This window comes from Heterodontus francisci, chromosome 47 (assembly GCF_036365525.1).
Source record: "Heterodontus francisci isolate sHetFra1 chromosome 47, sHetFra1.hap1, whole genome shotgun sequence".
NCBI lineage: Eukaryota > Metazoa > Chordata > Chondrichthyes > Heterodontiformes > Heterodontidae > Heterodontus > Heterodontus francisci.
In genome coordinates this window covers 2587886-2608132 of record NC_090417.1, presented here as the reverse complement: position 1 = coordinate 2608132, position 20247 = coordinate 2587886, and the positions used below count along the sequence as shown (strand labels likewise).

Sequence of the window (20247 nt, the reverse complement as noted above, 5' to 3'; positions counted from 1 at the left end):
TTTCACCGAATTGATAGTCCTCCAGCAGCAGTTGATGTTTGTCTCGGTGTGCGTCCCTGGGAACAGCCCGTAGAGCACAGACTCCTGTGTTACAGAGCTGCTTGGGATGAACCTTGACAAAAACCACTGCATCTCTTTCCACACCTGCTTTGCAAAGGCACATTCCAGGAGGAGGTGGGCGACCGTCTCTTCCCCACCACAGCCAACGCGGGGGCACTGTGCGGAGGGGGCGAGACTTCGGGTGTGCATGAAGGATCTGACGGGGAGGGCCCTTCTCACCACCAGCCAAGCTACGTCTTGGTGCTTGTTTGAAAGTTCTGGTGATGAGGCATTCCGCCAAATGACTTTGACGGTCTGCTCGGGGAACCATCCGACAGGATCCACCGTCTCCTTTTCCCGTAGAGCCTTGAGGACATTCCATGCAGACCACTGCCTGATGGACCGGTGGTCGAAGGTGTTTTCCCACAGAAACTGCTCCACGAAGGATAGGTGGTACGGCACGGCCCAACTGCATGGAGCGTTCCGCGGCAATGCGACCAGGCCCATCCTTCGCAACACCGGGGACAGATAGAACCTCAGCACGTAGTGACACTTGGAGTTTGCGTACTGGAGGTCTACACACAACTTGATGCAGCCGCACACGAAGGTGGTCATCAGGATGAGGGCCACGTTGGGTACATTTTTCCCGCCCTTGTCCAGAGATTTGAACATCGTGTTCCTCCGGACCCGGTCCATTTTAGATCCCCAGATGAAGCGGAAAATGGCTCGGGTGACTGCCACAGCGCAGGAATGGGGTATGGGCCAGACCTGCGCCACGTACAGCAACAACGTGAGCGCCTTGCACCTGATGACCAAGTTCTTACCCACAATGGAGAGAGATCGCTGCCCCCACATGCCCAACTTTTGTCGTACCCTGGCTACTCGCTCCTCCCAGGTTTTGGTGCACGCCCCGGCCCTTCCGAACCATATCCCCAGCACCTTCAGGTAATCTGACCTGACGGTGAAGGGGACAAAGGATCGGTCAGCCCAGTTCCCAAAGAACATGGCCTCGCTCTTGCCGTGGTTAACTTTGGCTCCCGAGGCCAGTTCGAACTGGTCGCAGATGCTGATCAGTCTGCGCACGGACAGCGGATCCGAGCAGAAGACGGCGACGTCATCCATGTACAGGGAGGTTATAACCTACTCTTTCATTCCCTAACACAACCTTTCCTGGTTCCAAATCTTTGCCTTGTGCTCTGTCCTTGCCTGAAGTGCTAGTTGACCCTTCCCAACACGCTTATCCCGTTTTGAGATACACTGCTCTTTTAAGTATCTTCTCTGGCGAGGTCCGCATATGCTTTGCAGTGTTTTGACTGTATGTGGCGATGCTGACTGAGAGAAGTCAAGCATAGTACTCAGAATGCCTGGTCTTTGAGTTATTAAACTGTGATATGTAAAACACAACAAATTAATTATATTTTCCTGGCACAGCGATTGCCGCAGGATTGAAACCAAATTATGTCTTTAGCAATGAATGAGATGATGAATATTGAATTTTCACAGCTGTAAAAATAAATTGGTTGGGCTTTCATAGAAGCCAGATGGTAGCTAATTAAAAGTTTGTACCTGTTAAATACCGTAATTACAGACTACCATAGAGGGAGCAGTGCTGCTTAGTGTGATTGTTGAGGTCCAATTTAGGTGTCAGCCTCAACTTAGTGGTAGCACCTTTGCCTCTGTGTCAGAGGTTGTGGTTTCAAGCTTCATTGCAAAGATTTGAGTGCATAATCTAGGTTAGTGATGTACCAAGGGCATGCTGCACTGTTGGAAGAAGCCATAAACAGTGGCCCAGTCTGCCCTCACAGATAAATACACAAAATCTCATGGCACTATTTAAACAAGAGCAGGGGAGCTCTCTCGGTGCCTGGGCAACATGGATCCCACTTCCAACATCACTGAAACAAATTTTCTGGTCATTTATCTCATCATTGCTTGAGGGACCTTGCTGCACACAGTTCTATTGCCACTTGTCCCTACATTACAACAGTGACTACACCTCAAAAATACTTCATTGGCTGTAAAGCAATTTGGAATATCATGAGGTCATTAAAGGCACGTTATTTTTTGATAGCATTTCTGGACGATGTGGAACAGTGCTTTGCAGCAGCATTTGTCAAATTACTCCAATACCTTTTGGTATTAATTTCTAAAGAGAAGCCATTTAATGAAGTGGGGCCACAAGTAATTCATCAGTCTCAGAAATTAGATTTAACATGGGCTCCCGGAATCCAAATTAAAAGAGCATTAATAAAAATGGTTTTAAGAATACAGGAAATGATAAAGGCCGTTTGACCAACCAGTGCATCTCCTTCCATGTTCCTTGTGGAATCTGTTCCAGTATATACTCACCATCCATTTAATCTTCCATAAGAAAGTTCTACACAGATATATTCCCTGATCTCCAGATGAAAGAAAAAATATATCGCACCTTTTCATCTCTGAGAAGCACCCCAAAACATTTTGCGTACAATAACCACTCTGAAATGCAGTGACTCTCGTTATCAGGATAAACCTGACAGTCAATTGTGCGCAGTCAAGACCTGGCAAATAGCAGATGAGATAAATGATGAATTAATCTGTTAACTTGGTGCTATTGGTTGAGGGGAGAACACTGGGTTAACTATTTATGGAAAGTTACAACTTTTAAAAGTTTAAAAAGGTTTTGTTTTTATGTCCAGTATTTATTTGTCAGAATATTGGTAGCCTATCAGAGATGTACAAGGTCCAGACGTACAAGGTGACTTATGGTTGGATGCAGAAGATGTGAACAGGGTTCTTAATTTGTACTTTGTCTCTGTCTTCACAAAGGAGAGGGATGATGTAGACATTGTAGTTAAAGGAGGAGTGCGAAAAATTAGATATGATAAGTATAATGAGAGAGGAAGTACTAGAGGGTAAAGGCCTGCTACCCGACCCAAACCCAACGGGACCCAACGACATGTGTCGGGTTCAGGTCGGGTCCAGTTTTTGGGCTTGGGTCGGGCCGGAGACACACAATAATTGCTCTGCCGATAAGTATTGAAATTAAAAAACTTACCTGAGCTGGGAGTCCGGGACGAAACTGAGTCTGCACAGTGAGGGAGTGACGTCACTATGGCATCATCACGCATGCGCTGCAGCTTCCTGGAGGTTCCGAGTCAGAAGGTAAGTAAAGGGATGGTCGGGCTCGGTTCGAGTCGAGTCGGGTCAGGCTCGGGGCAAAATTGGGGGGACTCGGGCCAGGTCGGACTTGGGTCTGCTGTGGATCAGTTGGGTTCGGGTCAGGTTCTTTTTCCCGACCTGAGCAGGCCTTTACTAGAGGGTCTGACATAATTGAAAGTGGATAAATCACCAGGGCCAGATGGATTGTATTCCATGCTATTAAAGGAAGCCAGGGAGGAAATAGCAGATGCTCTGATGATCATATTCAAATCCTCACTAGCTACAGGTGAGGTACCAGACGATTAGAGGTCTGCAAACATTGTTTAAAAAGGGTGCGAGGGATAGACCAAATAATTGTAGGCCGGTCAGTCTGACCTTAGTGGTGGGCAAATTATTAGAATCAAATCTGAGAGATAGGATAACTGTCACTTAGAAAGGCACAGATTAATCAGGGCTAGTCAGCAGGATTTGTTAAGGGAAGGTGGTGTCATACTAACTTAATTGAATTTTTTTGAGGAACTAACAAGGAGGTTTGATGAGGGTAGTGCAGTGGATGTTGTCTTCATGGATTTTAGTAAGGCATTTGACAAGGTCCCACATGGCAGATTGGTAAGAAAAGTAAAAGCCCAAGGGATACGGGAGAATGTGGTGAGTTGGATCCAAAATTGGCTCAGTGAAAGGAAACAAAGGGTTGACCGATGATTTTGCAAATGGAAGGCAGTTTCCACTGTGTTCCACAGTGCTCAGTGTTGGGTCCCTTGCTGTTTGCAGTATATATTAATGTGCATTGTGTGTATTAATGTGTATATATATATTAATATACTTAAATGTGGGAGGCATGATTTGGAAATTTGCGGATGACACAAAAATTCGCTGTGTAATTGATAGTGAAGAGGATAGCTGTAGACTCCAGAATGATATCAATGGTTTGGTTGAGTGGGTGGAAAAGTAACAAATGGAATTCAATGCGGAGAAGTGTGAGGTAATGCAGTTGCGGAGGGCAAACAAAGCAAGGGAATACACATTAAACCGGAGGATATTGAGAGGTGTAGAGGAAGTGAGAGATCTTGGAGTGCATGTCCACAGGTCCCTGAAGGTGGCAGGACAGGTAGATAAAGTGGTCAAGAAGGCATATGGAATGCTTTTCTTTATTGGCTGAGGTATAGAATACAAAAACTGGGATTTAATGCAGGAAGTGCAATAAATCGCTGGTTAGGCAACAGCTGGAGAATTGAGTACAGCTGTGGTCGCCACGTTACAGGAAGGACCTAATTGCTCTGGAGAGACTACAGAGGAGATTTACAAGAATGTTGCCAGGGCTTGAAAGTAGCAGCTGTGAGGAAAGATTGGATAGGCTAGGGTTGTTTTCCTTAGGACAGAGGCGGCTGAGGGGTGACTTAATTGAGGTGTACAAAATTATGAGGGACCTAAATAAAGTAGACAGGAAGGACCTGTTTCTCCTGGCAGAGAGGTCAATTACCAGGGAACACAAATTTAAGGTTGTTTGATAGAAGGATTAGAGGGGACATGAGGAAAAACTTTTTCACCCAGCGGGTGATGGATGTCTGGATTTCACTGCCCGGATCGGTGGTGGAGGCAGAAACCATCAACTCATTTAAAAGGTGACCTGCACCTGAAGTACCACAACTTACAAGGCTACGGACCAGGTGCTGAATTAGATTGGGGGGCTAGTATTTTTCAGCCGATGCAGACACAATGGTCTGAATGGCCTCTTTCTGTGCTGTATCTTTTCTATGTTTCTAAGTGATAACTTTAGCAGTTCATGATCCAATGATGGTAATTATGTTGTGCCAAGCCTGAACATAAGGCAATGATAAACCTAACCAAATGCTTTTTTATTACAAGTTTTGCTTAAGTTATTTGCAGACTCAAATATAGAAATAAATTAATAAGCTATGAGAAATATTTCTATGCAATCATGAAAAAGCATTTTTGTTGGTGATGTAAGCGTGCTGAACATTGAGCTTGACAAATCAGTGCATCTTTCTCCTACTCCTTGGTCTCAGCTCAGTTTTTTGGGAAGTGTGGCTGCAAATAGACTTGATATGCTTACTAAGAAGGAGGAAGGTTAGAGACCCAGTTTTACTACATCTTTAACTGTTGGCTGCTGTATGATAGTCCAGAAGGTCATGTGTCTGTCATCACAGCTAGGGATTGGTGTTTGGTATCCAGGAGGGAGACATGAATTACAAAATAAGACCTGAAATATATTCTGTTCTTTCAACCTTGGATCATATCATTGAAGTGTCTGTGTACTTATGATACTTATCTCACAAACAAAAAGGCTGGAGTTAAGGAATGAGGGTGGGTATTGTCCACACACACACATACACACACCCTATAGAACTGAAATCGATCCTTGCTGCAAGAACAGCAAAGTGAAATAGAGAAAAACAACTTGCAACGGACCAACTTCTACAATTCTACCTGGACATATAGCAACTGTGAATATAGCACTGTGTAACTTTCAATAATAACTAGAAATCCTACATGGAGTTAGGTCTTAGATTAGCCATGATCTCATTGAATGGTCTCAAAGAACTAAATAGCGTGCTCCTGTTCCAATATTCCAGTCAGTTGCACAATTGGGCTCTGAACATGGAAGAGAGCACGATTTGAAGTATTCAGTTAAAGGGGCACAATCAACAATTTCTGGCATAGGACCCACATTTCTGTTTCACTCCCACATTTTACCACAACTTTACTCCAAGCAGTGAATGTTTATATCAAATTACTGGTATTTTAATGGGAATATTACATAATTTATCTCCAGCAGGATTAAAGCACGCTCCAGTGCGACCAGTGAAGTATCCAGATATTTACTTTCCATGAGCTGCAATGTAATATGACTATTTCACCTCTGCGTGTTTTTAGTGTTGAGGTGGGGTAAAGACCAATGCAATGCAGAAGTTGCGCAAATCAAAAGTGGCCAGCTGGAGCTGGTCACATGTATTACCTTTGCTCTCTTGTGATTTGTCGAGCTTTTCCTTTTGATTCTTCCGCCGAGTTTCAATTATTTTTTGGGAATTGGGTTTCTTGGCCTTCTTGCTGCTCTTTGTTTTCCGTGATTGTGTCGCCTCAGATGACTTCTCCGCAGTCTGCCCTTCTGACCGTGTGCACACATCTGAGAGAGAGCAAAACATACGTCTATCAGAAATTACCAACGCCCCCTCCTCCCAGCACTTATCTTCCCGAGGGATCAATCTTCTTACACAATTTCAGTACTTTACCACGAATTGTGTTCACAAGATGGAAAGGCTTTTCAAGCTAACTTTATTGTGTGACACTTAACAGTGGTAGGTGTAGATTTACGCAGGATGCAGCTGTATGAAAGCATTGCCTTCGGCTAGTCAAGGCTCAGGAGAAAGGAGTTAAGATTAAAGATACCTTTCAAAGGTGTATTTCCAAGCAGATTTCTGATGAAATGTGAGGGAGTTAAAGATTCTCAATTTATACAGAACTCAACTTCACAAGAGGAGACAGCCAATTTCCTGTTGGATGAATAGCCAGGTTTGCCACAAAAATTACATTCAGTTTTTGCAAGTGATCACTCGCAATAATTTGCAGGAAAATCCTGTGTACATTTAATCATCAAGGATTATTTTTCATGTTGCAATGTTCTTTTCCGTTGTTGTAGATCCATTTTTCAACACATGCTCTTTCCCAGTCAGAAAGCAGCTGCCCTCTTCGCAAACCTCTGTTAATGTAGCAGATGGTTATCATTGCTCCTCTGAATTTTCCTTTCTCATTCCTCTCAAGCTCTGAATAGCTCATCCTACATACTTTTCCTCCTCCCTTTATCCTACCTCTAAATCATTGCTTCCTAAGAGTTCTAAATTGTCAAACTCCTTAACTTCTTCAGCCCTTCCTTCCTCCAATGATCTGTTGCCTTTTCCAAACTTAACAATGATTTCAGAGACCCTCGATTTTCTCTGGCTCCTTGTGGTGAAGCTGTTCTTTGCACCTTCCCCTAAAGACAGATGTGATAATTACATGCATGGTCCCTGTTACACTAATACAATGCATTGCTATGCACGATCCCATCTTTTACTTTCAATTTGCTACACATTGTAGGAGTAGGTGTGGGCCATTCGGCCCCTCAAACCTATTCTGGCATTCAATTAGATCATGGCTGATCTGAATTGTATAGAATTCTCCCTCCTATTAATAACAGTAACTTCCATTTTGCATTGTCTTTAACATAAGAACAATACCAAAGTGTCTCACATTTAGAAATAGACCAGAACACAGAGGGAGAGTTTGGGGGAATGAATGCCTGGTTGAAAAGATAGTTCTTGATGCTTATAAACAAGGAGAGAGAAGTGGAGGGGTTTAACAACGTGGGCGTGGGCAACTGAAAGCTACTCTTGCTATAGGGAGGTAAAGGGAAGGGGCAATACTCAGAAGGTCAGAGTCAGAGAATCAACAGGTGTAAGGGATATGTGTACTTAAAGGGGGTTTTGGACATAGGGTCGTTGAGAAAGGCCATGGAAGGATTTGAATGAGGAGCTTAAATTTGACACACTGAGGGTTGGAGAGTCAGTGAGGAGGGAGAGACGGATGATGTGGGAGTGAGACAGGATACAGACAGCTGTGTTTCAGCCATGATCTTATTGAATGACTGATCAGGCTCGAGGGGCTGAATGGCGTACTTCTGCTTCTAATTTCGTATAAAATGGTGTTTGTGGAAAGCAGAGGATAAGAGGCCAGAAAGGAAGGCATTGCAAAAATGAAGTCTAAAGGTGATAAAAGCATGGTTCAGGGTTTAAACAGGTGGAGGTAAGAAAAGGCATTATCATATCATAAAGTTCCACTCGGTTAATATTATCAATGGGACTGTGGACAGCAAATCAAATGTTGAACTAAATCAGTGAAGGCAATTCAGTGGATGTTGGTTAGATTTTCAGAAGGCATGTGAGCAAGTTCCATATGTAAGACTTTTAATATAATCAAGACATGGATGAAAGGAAAATCAGCAGATGCCATGTAATTGGGGGTTTAGTTCGAAACTCCAATCAGTGAACATGTGCCAGCCTCTAGGACAACAAGATGTTTAGGCAATCAGATGGGTTGCTTCACACTTACTATACATTGCATATTCTATAGATAGGTACAATATACGATATCTATATACGAAAGCTGGTAACAGAAGCAGATTGTGACAATAAAAGGAAATGGTTCTGTCTGAAAGTAGTAACTCGAAGATCTACAGGAATTTCTCTGCTTCCCCTGTTGTTTCATTAACAATATGGAGATGTGTACTTCTGATATGTTGGTGCGTACAGGTTGCTTAGTCAAGGCACTTAAGCCATATGAAAGCATCTACTTGTGGCCTGAACTTATTTTCTACACAGAGCATTGTGCCTGTCATTGAATCTGATCCAGCTTTGTGTCTGTAGGTGCCACAACAAGACTCACAAGATAAGCTTATAACTCAAAACCAAACCGTATGATTGAAAAAAATACCTTCTGCCACACTGAGGCACAGTACAATTTTTAAAGTTAAAATTTAAATAAACATTTCACATTTAATATCTTCTGTGTGAGGTATGCAATATAGTAAGTATAAATCAATCCATCTGTTTGCCTAAATATCCTGTTGTCCTGGAGACTGGCAAATGTTCACTGATTGGAGTTTTTAACTCGGCTCCCAATTACATGACATCTGCTTGAGGTTTTTAGCACTACATAACTTTCAGATCTGTTGTATGTGTGTTGTGTTTCTGTGTGAATGTGCGTAAATAGTTCAAAGTGCAGGGAATCCCAACTGTAGGTGCTTGAAATAAAAACAAGAAATACTGGAAATACTCAGCAGTAGCATTTCTTGTTTTTATTTCAGATTTCCAGCATCTGCAGTATTTTGCTTTTGTTGCTTGATATCAGGAGCACACTACAGGTTACAATGGTATTGCATCTGGGAAATTGATTGGTTAAACAACATGCAACACCATGAACTCTCCATGGTGCAAGAGGGAATAAAATTGAGAAATTGCTTAAGGCATGGTGGGATCAGAGGTGGGAATGAAACCATCAGCACGATTCAACTTTCATTGTGGCTAAAGTTAAATTTAATGATTGCCAAATTTCCAGGCAGACTGTGCCAGCAGAAAGACCAGCAGTGTTTGAAGGTAAACCAGCATGTTAGAATTACAGTCCCCACTAGAGGCGGTGCTGAAATTGGTAGGAGAATGTAATTGCAATGTGAAAAGTTTATATAGATGTTTTCCATTATAAGAGTGGACTTAGGAATTTATAATGGAAAGGTTGCCAGGGAGTGCATGCAGATGTAAGATTTTTAATATATTACAGATATATCATTCTCATCCCTCAATATATATTTTATACGCTTGGAGATTTCAAAAATACACAGAATGGAGGCAGTACTGAAGGAGTGTTGCACTGTCGAGGGGCAGTACTGAAGGAGTGTTGCACTGTCGGGCAGTACTGAAGGAGTGTTGCACTGTCGAGGGGCAGTACTGAAGGAGTGTTGCACTGTCGAGGGGCAGTACTGAAGGAGTGTTGCACTGTCGGGCAGTACTGAAGGAGTGTTGCACTGTCGAGGGGCAGTACTGAAGGAGTGTTGCACTGTCGGGCAGTACTGAAGGAGTGTTGCACTGTCGGGCAGTACTGAAGGAGTGTTGCACTGTCGGGCAGTACTGAAGGAGTGTTGCACTGTCGGGCAGTACTGAAGGAGTGTTGCACTGTCGGGCAGTACTGAAGGAGTGTTGCACTGTCGAGGGGCAGTACTGAAGGAGTGTTGCACTGTCGAGGGGCAGTACTGAAGGAGTGTTGCACTGTCGAGGGGCAGTACTGAAGGAGTGTTGCACTGTCGAGGGGCAGTACTGAAGGAGTGTTGCACTGTCGGGCAGTACTGAAGGAGTGTTGCACTGTCGGGCAGTACTGAAGGAGTGTTGCACTGTCGGGCAGTACTGAAGGAGTGTTGCACTGTCGAGGGGCAGTACTGAAGGAGTGTTGCACTGTCGGGCAGTACTGAAGGAGTGTTGCACAGAGGGGCAGTACCAAGGAAGCGCTGCACAGTGAGAAAGGCCATATTCACTTTGAGTAAGCTCGAGACACTTGATGATGGAGTATACAGAACAGACTTTATACAGGATTGATCAGCCTAACTGTACACTGAGATTGGCTTTTGGATTCTGCTCCTGCCTCTATCTTTTGAACCCTCTGTAAACCATGCTCCCTTGTACACCTTAGTTTGTCTACGTCAAAAGTACATATCACAAATAAGATCTCATGACATATCTGTTTCTGAATCCTTTGAAAGCAGTCTATACACATAAACAGTTGTAGTTCTTTACTTCAAAGATTCTTCTCTCAACCAAAACTTCCCAACTTAACTGTACTGCTTATTTTTCTACACGACAATCAATGTAACCCTCTGCCTATGTTCATTATAGTAGCCACTAAAGTTAACCTTCAACCACTCGTGGCCGTTGTTGTCCCAGTCACTTATTTCCTTGCACAGGAATTTCTTGTAGATAATACTGAGAAATTTGAAGTGGAACATAAACCAAGCTTTCTTCTATGGCACCCTACTGCTAACCTGTTTATCTTGAATAGTCCATTGCTCTAAGATACAAGGAAGTTCAGTTCTTAACCCATTACTGTCCAGGATGTTCAACAGTGGCCACTTGATCTTGGCAGCCTGAAAGGCAGGTTTTACTGAGGGAGTGCTTCATGGTTGGGGAGGCAGTACAGAAAGAATGTTAAACCGAAGAGCTTGGTTTACAGGGTGGTATCATGATACAGCTCAGGGGCCGTTTCCAGTTCATCTCTCCACCTGTGTAAGTGGTAAACTTGCTACTCTGTACCTTTAATTTCCGTTCTCCATCTGCCAGCTACTGGTTGTTGACTGAACTGCCATTCCTTCACATTTTCTTTGTTCCTAAAGAATTCTGTTAAAAGGCATGATTATCCCAGTGTCCGTAGAATAAGGGAAAGGGTGCCATCAAAATAGAAATAGTTATGTAATGGACCAACACTTTGCTTGGCAGGAGATGGAGTGTGGGATCAGTGAATGTATCCTATCCATTTCATGGGTTTCTCTCTGCCTGTGGGCGAATTTGGCCTCCAATCAAAAGAACAGTACAGCACAGGAACAGGCCATTCGGTTCTCCAAGCCTGCGCCGATCTTGATGCCTGCTGTAACTAACACCTTCTGTACTTCTGGGGTCCGTATCCCTCTATTCCCTTCCTATTCATATATTTGTCTAGATGTCTCTTAAACGTCGCTATCGTATCTACTTCCACCACCTCCCCTGGCAGCAAGTTCCAGGCACTTACCACCCGCTGTGTAAAAAAACTTGGCTCGCACATCCCCTCTAAATTTTGCCCCTCGCACCTTAAAATCAGTTTGATGGAATGACCCTGACTCCATTCCCTCAGTCTGTGGGCATCATTTCAAAAGTGGATCTTGAGCAAGACATTGGTTGAGTTTGTGGCCCTCAACAAACAATGAGAAGGTAATGCCAGACCACATGAACTTGATTTTCTGACCTGTGTTACTTTTCACACTGATGTTCAGACAGAAATGGGTTACCCTAGCTTCAAAATAATGGCAATCAGAAAATCCAGCCCCTCAATTACCCAGTGATGATCTAAGGAATCAGGTTAATATTTAACACCATCATCATTTGGAATCAACCAGCTTCGCCACAGACAGGCTGACGCACAAAAATCATTTGGAGCCAGTTTGATCTGGAGTCCTTTCAGGCTATAATGCAAAGTGAGCCTGCTTCATTTTAACATGGCACATAGACACTGCTGTTTGGTGAAACTTCATGCTGCTGCTGTTGAATTCTTACCATTTAAACAGTGGCTCCCTGAGCAGCACATTTCATCCCGTTGGCATCGTCTCCTTAGCCCCCTGCAAGCAGTGCAGATGGGTTGTTCGCGTCGAGAAGCAAGGCAGAATTTCCCAGGGCCACAGTCATGATCCGCCGAGCACCGAGACTCCTGAAGAGCCAATCAAAAACAACATTTCAGTGAAGAATTAAATTGAAGCTCCAAGTACAGCAGAGAATAATGCTTCATCATCTTCTGTTGAAGGGTCACTGACCTGAAACGTTAACTCTGCTTTTCTCTCCACAGATGCTGCCAGACCTGCTGAGTATTTCCAACATTTCTTGTTTGTGTTTCAGATTTCCAGCATCTGCAGTATTTTGCTTTTATTTTCGAGAATAATGCTTGTTTGGCGAGTAATGCAGTGCAAGAAAGGGAGTGGGAGGGGGGTTCCTGCAGTGCAATGTTGGTGAGTGAGTGGTAATCTACATACTCCCATCTGTTCTCCGAATGCACCCATTCTAGCTGAAGAAAGTTGTAATCATCTGCTCTGACTTCCAACTCCCCATTGTTGCAACCCAACCTGACCTACTTGATAACACCACTCTTTGCAGGTTGTCATTGACTTTAAGCCAAATGAACTTAGCCCCCTTCACTCTAGTGCAGTTCCTGTGTTTGAGTAGGAATGTTTGATTGGACAGTGTAGAGGGAGCTTTACTCTGAATCTAACCCCGTGCTATACATGTCCTGGGAGTGTTTGATGGGACAGTGTAGAGGGAGCTTTACTCTGAATCTAACCTGTTTTTTTTTGTGTAGAGGGAGCTTTACTCTATATCTAACCCCGTGCTATACATGTCCTGGGAGTGTTTGATGGGACAGTGTGGAGGGAGCTTTATTCTGTATCTAACCTGTGCTGTACTGTTGCTGGCCCCAGGGAAGATAAAATTACAGGTCTGAAACAAAACTAACAGGAGCCAGTGGTCAAAGACCAACATTCAGGCAACTTGAGGAAATGGGCATTTTTCAGGGGAGCAAGGGTGCTCGTCCTTTTACAGTTGCTGCTCATTTGGAAGAAATGTGGGGCTTTTAATATTTCTTACCAGCAAAAAAAGCATTGAAAGCATCTGAGAATAGGAAAGCATAAGCGTTTCACGGCAAGTCACAATAGTTTCGAAATCAGACTTCAACTAGAGACAGTGGCAAGCGCCAGACATCATCCCAAAGCTTTTGTCAGGGAGTTCACTGGAATCGCAGATTTTTAAAAGATGATCCGAAACTCTTTGTAGTGTCAGCATGAGACATTAAGCCGAGGGCCTCTGCCCTCTCAGGTGGATGTAAAAGACCCCATGGCATGCCGGCTTTTTATTGAATGTTTATCGGTACAGCCACTGGGTGGTGCTATTTATGCTTGTTCAAACTAGGAAATTGGCTCCGGTACAGTGGCAATGATTAAAACCCAACTATTCTGTTCACAGTTATCAAATTCATTTAACTCTTTAGGTCCTTTCAGTGAAAGTTCCTGAAGTCATAACGATCAGTCAACTGTTGCATGAATTGTGCTACTCTAACAGTTTAGCAAATTACAGTGTGATTTTTAAAAAAAGTGACACTAAGGGTGCATTTTTCAGATTGCACATTTGAGAGGCAGACCCTCGCCTGCTGGGAACACAAATTCTAGGTCTGTGCAGCCAGAAATGGTCGGGTAATGGAGGCTGCACCTGCGATTTCCTGATGCAGATCCCCAACCGTCGGGTCTCGGAACAGGAATGTGTCAAGAGAAAACCGAATCATCTTAACACATGAGGGGAAAGTGCCAGAGGGTCCCAGCAGGTTAGACAGTGACAACTTCTGATGAAGGTTCTCCACCTGGAGAGTGTCGCTTTTTCAGGTAGACCCGCTGTCCGTTCCTAACATGTTCTCTCTTCATTTCAGCATTTGTCGTTTTCTTTAGATCTGCTGCGCAAATCTACTGAATAGACTCTAGGATTGAGCACATCTTATCACATCACCACCTGAACAAAAACCTATTTTACATTAAACAGTTCTGGAGACGTCTTTTTGACGTGGTAACAAACCACATGTTGATGGGTGAAAAGAAGAAAGATGCAGCATAAATACTTGCATGGACCTGTTGGGCCGAATGGCCTGTTCCTGTGTAAAAGTGAATGATGCACAGCAAACAGAGTGGAAGAGAAGTCAGGGTAAATCTGGAGGTGACACTGGGATACAGCAGAGAGGAAGGCCTGGAAATTTACCGTTTGAAGTTAGAGTGGGGGATGGGGCGATAATTCTTGATTTTTCACGCCAAGTTTAGCTTGTTGCCAGTGAAAGACCCAGAAAAGGGACTAACTAGCTCATGTCAATGCTCTCACCAGCTGGTCACTTTCTAAAGAAGAAGTTTTTTTTTACCATTTCACAAGAAATAACCATCGAAGGGAGTCTTGCAGCTCGATTCACATTGCAAGACGTACAGGCCGAGGCGAATGTTTCTGGAGAGAAACAGGATTGATCGATCAGCTTCATTGTGAGCAAGGGATGGACCGACGGAATTCCCATTCCCATTTGTGTGTGTGTGTGTTCTTTTCCTTTGCTGTGACAGCTGGAAACATGGACACGATGCAGATCCTCACCGTGAGTGGAAATATATTTCATTACCAAACGCGCGAGTCGATAGCTTCGGTGAGGTGTGGGTGAATGAATAACTGATTCGAAACTACAAATAACACAGTGCCATGAATACAACTTCTGAGCAGCTGAATTGTGGTTTTACTGAGGCAGAACCGAATCTTAAACACAGTTAAGAGGGCACTGCTCCAGGTTACAATTCATGTAATTTATTTAAACCACAATACAAATATACAAGTGGCTGCAACTAATCCAGTCAAGATGCTCGTATGTTAAACAGAAATGAAATGGAACAGCTAATTAGACTTTGTCTACATTTTATTATCTTCCTCTACATCTCTGCCTTCCAGACTATTGCACACTCTCTTTTGTGCAGATATTTACTCATGTCTCGCATTCTCTGTCCCACAGTTTCTTATGCTGTTTCTTATTTCTCTTTCTTGATCCCTCGTCTCTTTCCTCTCGTTCTTCTTTTGTTCTCTCCTGTAAACACTGCCTGATTCTATCTCTCGCTCTCTGGTTCCAGCTCTCTGTGTTCTTACTCTCCGTTGAGGCTCTGCTGCAGCCAAGCACAGGCGTCAATTTAAACAGAGGCTGCCAGCAAGCTTACTACAATTAGATATATGCTCGAATCTGTATCACTCCAGTCAAATGCATGCTCCAGCACCCAATCTACAATCCCACCACACAAACAAGATGTCAAAACCCCCTCTATTCCTCCTGGATCGCAGAATGTTACTGTGATTTTCCAAATTCATTCATGCACACCATTTTTTGGTTATGATCCTGCCCAAGGTATGGGATGCTGCCATTAACCAGAGTGAAACTTGAGTTGTTCATGATTTTAGCTGAGGCTACAGAGCCAATTACTGCCCTCAATTTATTATTTTACATATATGTCTACACCCAGAGGGTTGTTCAGATTTGGAACGCACTACCTGAAAGGGTGGTGGAATCAGATTCTGTAGAAACTTTTTGCAGTTTAGTATAGTGGGAGAATAGGAGATGAGTTTTCTTGTGATCAGTTTGTGGTTTGTATAGTTTGGACATCCCAGTAAGTGACACCGTGTTTTGGAGAGTTATAACAGTAACTGTTGAGGTATTCACAACTGTGCTTAGTATTACTTTAAAAATATATATAAGTTCCATGTGTTTGTGATCTCGCTGATTCTCAATGATTATTAAAATCTCTCCAATGTTCCATGGGCCTGGATATTCCAGGGTTTTTAAAATAGGGCTAGTTAACCAAAGAAAGAATTTTAAAAAAAATTAGGGATGCTATTGGAAACTATTATCAGTGACAAAATAAACTTTCATTTGGAAAGACATGGGTTAATCAAAGAGAGCCAATGTGGATTTGTTAAAGGAATCATGTCTCAGTAACTTGATTGACTTTCTTGATGATGTAACAATGTTAATGAAGGTGGTGCAGTTGTATATATGGAGTTTCGAAATGCATTTGACAAAGTGCCACATGGGGGCTCATTAAGATGATGGAAGCCCATGGGATTAATGGGAAAATGGCACTATGGATGCAAATTTGACTCAGTGACAGGAAGAAAAGGATGGTGGTGATGTTTTTCCGACTCAGTGGTGGTTTGTAATTGTGTCTGCCAAGGGCCAGTTTTGGAGCTATTACTCTCTTCAATTTTTAGAAACGACCTCGACGTGGATGTAGGGAGCAGCATTATCAAGTTTGCAGATGATACAACACTTGACATATTAATCGATAGCAATGAGGATAGTTATACGCTTTGGGATGATGTAGAAAGATAGTGAAATGGGCAGAAGCATGGCAGATGGAGTTCAGTGCAGAGAAGTGTGAAGTGGTACACTTTGGAAGAACTAATGTAGAAAGACAGTATACTATAAATGGCATGATTGTAAGAAGTGTAGATGAGCAGAGAGACCTTGGTGACCATTTATACAATGTGGTTAAAAAGGCATATGGTTTACTTGTGGGTTATGAATGGAGGAATAGCTAGAACTTTATAAATCACTGGTATGTCCTCAGCTGGAGTATTATAGTCAATTCTGGGCAGCATATTTCAGGAAAGATGTAAAGACCCTAGAAAAGGGACAGAGGAGGCTTACAAGGATGGTCCCAGGGATGAGGGACTTCAGTTCTGAAGAGAAGTTGGAAAAGTTAGGTTAAGAGGTTAAGAGAAGGTTAAGAGGTGACCTATTCGAGGTTTTCAAGATGATGAGAGCTTTTGTTATAGTCGGTAGAGAAAAACTATTCCCACTGGCAAGTGGGCCAATAACCAGAGGTCAGAGATTCAAAATCATTGGTAAAAGATCCAGAGGGGAGATAAGGAAAAATGTTTTCACTCCCAAGTTGTCGGGATCTGGAATGTTCTACCTGAAAAGGTGGTGGAAGCTGATTTCATCAATAATTTTAAAAGGAGTTGGACAGGTTACTGAGAATGAGGAATTTACAGGATTACGGACAAAATATGACTGCTCTTTTGAAAAGCCAGCATGGGCACATTGGGTGGAATGGCATCCTTTTCAGCTGGAAATTTCAATGATTCTCTGCAGCACACTCGCTTGAACAATAACCAGAGTGACCACGCCTTCACAGATATAGCAGGAGGTTGCAAACCCCAGTAACACCATGCTGGGGGGAAAGCTGACCTCTGCCTCCACAATGCAACTGCAGCCACCACCCTCATGCTATTTATCTGCTTTAATGAGAACTTACTGCACTGGCATCTGGGACTGGTTGCAACTATGGTTTCTGTGGGACCTAACCCACCCATCACTTGGCCAATATTCCTTCCAAATGCTTTTTTCCTTTCTGGCTTATTTGAATCTGGTCTCATCTTACCATTGTTTCGACTGATGCCAATCAACAGAATTGGATGACCAAGAGTGGGAGTTAAGCATTTGCACCTACAATCTACATACTCTGTCAAATTTCAGCCTTATCACGATGTAGCTCTTTCCCTAGAGTGCTGAGTACGGCAGAGAGGTGCAGTGAGAACTGTCTATCTCTCCTAGTCCGTTGTAGCAGACAGTATTGCTGCAATGGTGGGCTGTGAAAGTGGTATCCTCCTCTCAGCTTCACTGCAGTTGGAAAGGCGGGAGATTTGATTGAAATACCAAAGGGGATTTATCCATAAAACTGGGATTTTATGTTGATAATTGAAGGGCTGGCAAATTTTGGTTCACACCAATATAAGTCTGAGATTCCAAAACTTATGGGGAACAAATTCTGGCATTTCTCAGCTTAACGGTTGGAATTGGTTGATTTTTTTTAACGAGCAAGTAACAGAGGCAGCCTTGGTTGTGTGTGGTGAGGAGGCTGCATATCTCCTTGACCAGAGACCAAAAGATGTTGCGAAGTTACAAAATGGATTAGGGAGAGACCTAACGTGAATCTCTCATTGTTCCCTTGACCCTGTTCAACTTCCATTTGACTCAATTCTTTATCATGGTCAAAACTATTCGGCCATCAAAATAAATGTTACTTTCCTCTTCCCTCCCATGAACATAGTTCTTTCTCAAGACAGAAGAATTTGGGGAGACAGTACAGTTCTTTGCGAGTTCCCTATTGACACACAATAACTTAGACTCTCTCAGCCATCTCTTTGTGGAATTAGAAAACTCATTGTCAGGGTTGAAATATCGAGCAGTGCACATTTTAACAGCGACATCGCAATTCTTTATTTCCCACTACAAATCCCCAGACTTGGAAGGTAGCTAACTTTTTTGTAAGTGAACTTGATATTGGCGAGGCTGCTATTCGTTGGGCTAGGACCCAGTTTTATTGTTGGCCTTATCATTAGGGCACCGTCATGACCAGAGATTAAGGGTGAGGCAACCCCAATAGAAACCTCTACTGACAACACGTCTTGCCAGCGCGTCATTAAACGGCAGAAATCGCTCACGACCGAGGATCCACATGGGCGAGAACAGCAACGGATAGAGATCAATGGAAGAGGCATGGGGAGGGTTACATCCTTTCGTGGATGAACATAGCCTAGATCAATGAATGAACGAACGAAACAGCCTTACCTTTGGAGTTAGGGATAGGACTAACAGAGGATAGTCATATCATTGAGGTTTGGATTAACAAACAGGCCCAGTCATATTGCAGTTCGTATTAACACGTAGGATAGTCACATCATTGAGGTTAAGGTTATGATTAGTTTTTAAAAAAATTACGCAATTTGGATTGTGGTTAGAATGAGCAGAAATATCTTCGCTTTTTTATTCTAAAACCAAGCTCGAGCTCATGCCCAACTTTTAGTCATGAATTATTTGTGTACGGTAAGCTCTGTATTTAGCTACACCGGTTTAAACTGCCTGCCCTCCTTGTGGTTTTTTTAAGATGCCTGTTAGCTCTGAGCTGTCCCGCTGTGTCTCAGTGGTGCCCCTAATTAGGACTCGTCTTTGTCCTCAATGCCCTCCGAATACCTGCTTCAGATTATTGAGGTCTCACCGACTGCTATTCCCAGAGGCAGAATTGGGAGATTCAGTTTGTTGGTTGGGAGTTGAACCACACAAAAACTTTTAGCCAAATTTCCCACCGCCTGGGCTCTATCTTTTCAATTCTGTTCTCCCTATCTCAATCATTGTTTCTTTTTGGGAGACAACTTGGCAGATTCTCTTCCCTACTTTTCAACCACTTGCCCCCAGGTACCCCGATGTACTGACTGCCAGTTGGTGTGGGTGTTCCCTCGGAATTCAGAAGCTTAGCCCACCCTTGGGACCCCTGCAACTCACCTGTCTGGTGGCACTCTGTCCAACTTCGGCTGAGCTTCTGATGGTGTTGGAATCCAGGACCAAAGCACTGAGGTGAGAGAAGAGGCAACACAGGAGCAGAATCACTGCACAGCTCATGCTTCAAAGTATTACAGAGAAAACAACGAGAATTTTTAAAAAAGTGCAGATTACAAAACGCATAAGCTAAGTAAACGCAATTGGAGACCCGAAATGCTTATCTCTTGACACTGACACTCTGTCTCTTCCAGTAAACGAGATATCCGTTTCTTATAGTCCTGCTGCTCCCTCCCCTCTCTGACGTCTGAAGGTGCTTCTCTCAGGCCCGGACGCGCGAGGAGGGACATGAAACTGTTTGAACTTTTCTTAAAACAAAGTGTTTCCGAATAGATGACGCTCCAGGCACCACTCACCCACACGCACATCACAACACAAGAATTATTCCCAATCTCTCCTCCTCTCACCACCCCCGCCCCCCCCCCTTTCCCTTTTTACTGTGTGAAACAACAGTTAGCTTGGCACAAGTCAAATTCAACTTCAAACACTGATGCAATCACAACACCCTGTAATTAACTCGCGGAAAGGTGAGGATGTCTTTCCAATATGCAGTTTGATGCTTATCAGTTTCAAAAAATGCTTTGTGTTCAGGAAAGTGAGAAGTTTTGGGATTTTCAGAAATGTCTTGTACTTTGTATTAGAAAAAGGGGAATGAAGGATGCATTTCAATAGCTCCTTTTCTGATCTCTGGACATAGCGCTTTACAGCCAATGAAGTATTTTTGAAGTGTAGTCACTGTTGTAATTTAGGAAAAGCAGCAGCACACTCCCACAAACAGTAATGTGATCACGGTGGGATAGTCTGTTTTTTACGATGTTGATTGAGGGATAATTATTG

The 20247-nt window shown here is 43.3% G+C and overlaps 1 protein-coding gene across 1 annotated transcript in view; it reads right to left on the bottom strand.

Annotated features, from left to right (window-relative positions):
• Positions 1-19583, bottom strand: part of LOC137357200 (dickkopf-related protein 4-like) — a 31462-nt gene extending 11879 nt beyond the window's left edge. Inside the window, exons 1-3 of the mRNA XM_068023355.1 lie at positions 19357-19583; positions 12024-12174; positions 6158-6325 (exon numbers count right to left, since the gene is read on the bottom strand). Of these exons, the coding sequence (XP_067879456.1) occupies positions 6158-6325; positions 12024-12174; positions 19357-19473 (436 nt within the window). The 5' untranslated portion in view covers positions 19474-19583. The remainder of the gene's footprint in view (positions 1-6157; positions 6326-12023; positions 12175-19356) is intronic.
• Positions 19584-20247: the final 664 nt, after the last annotated feature.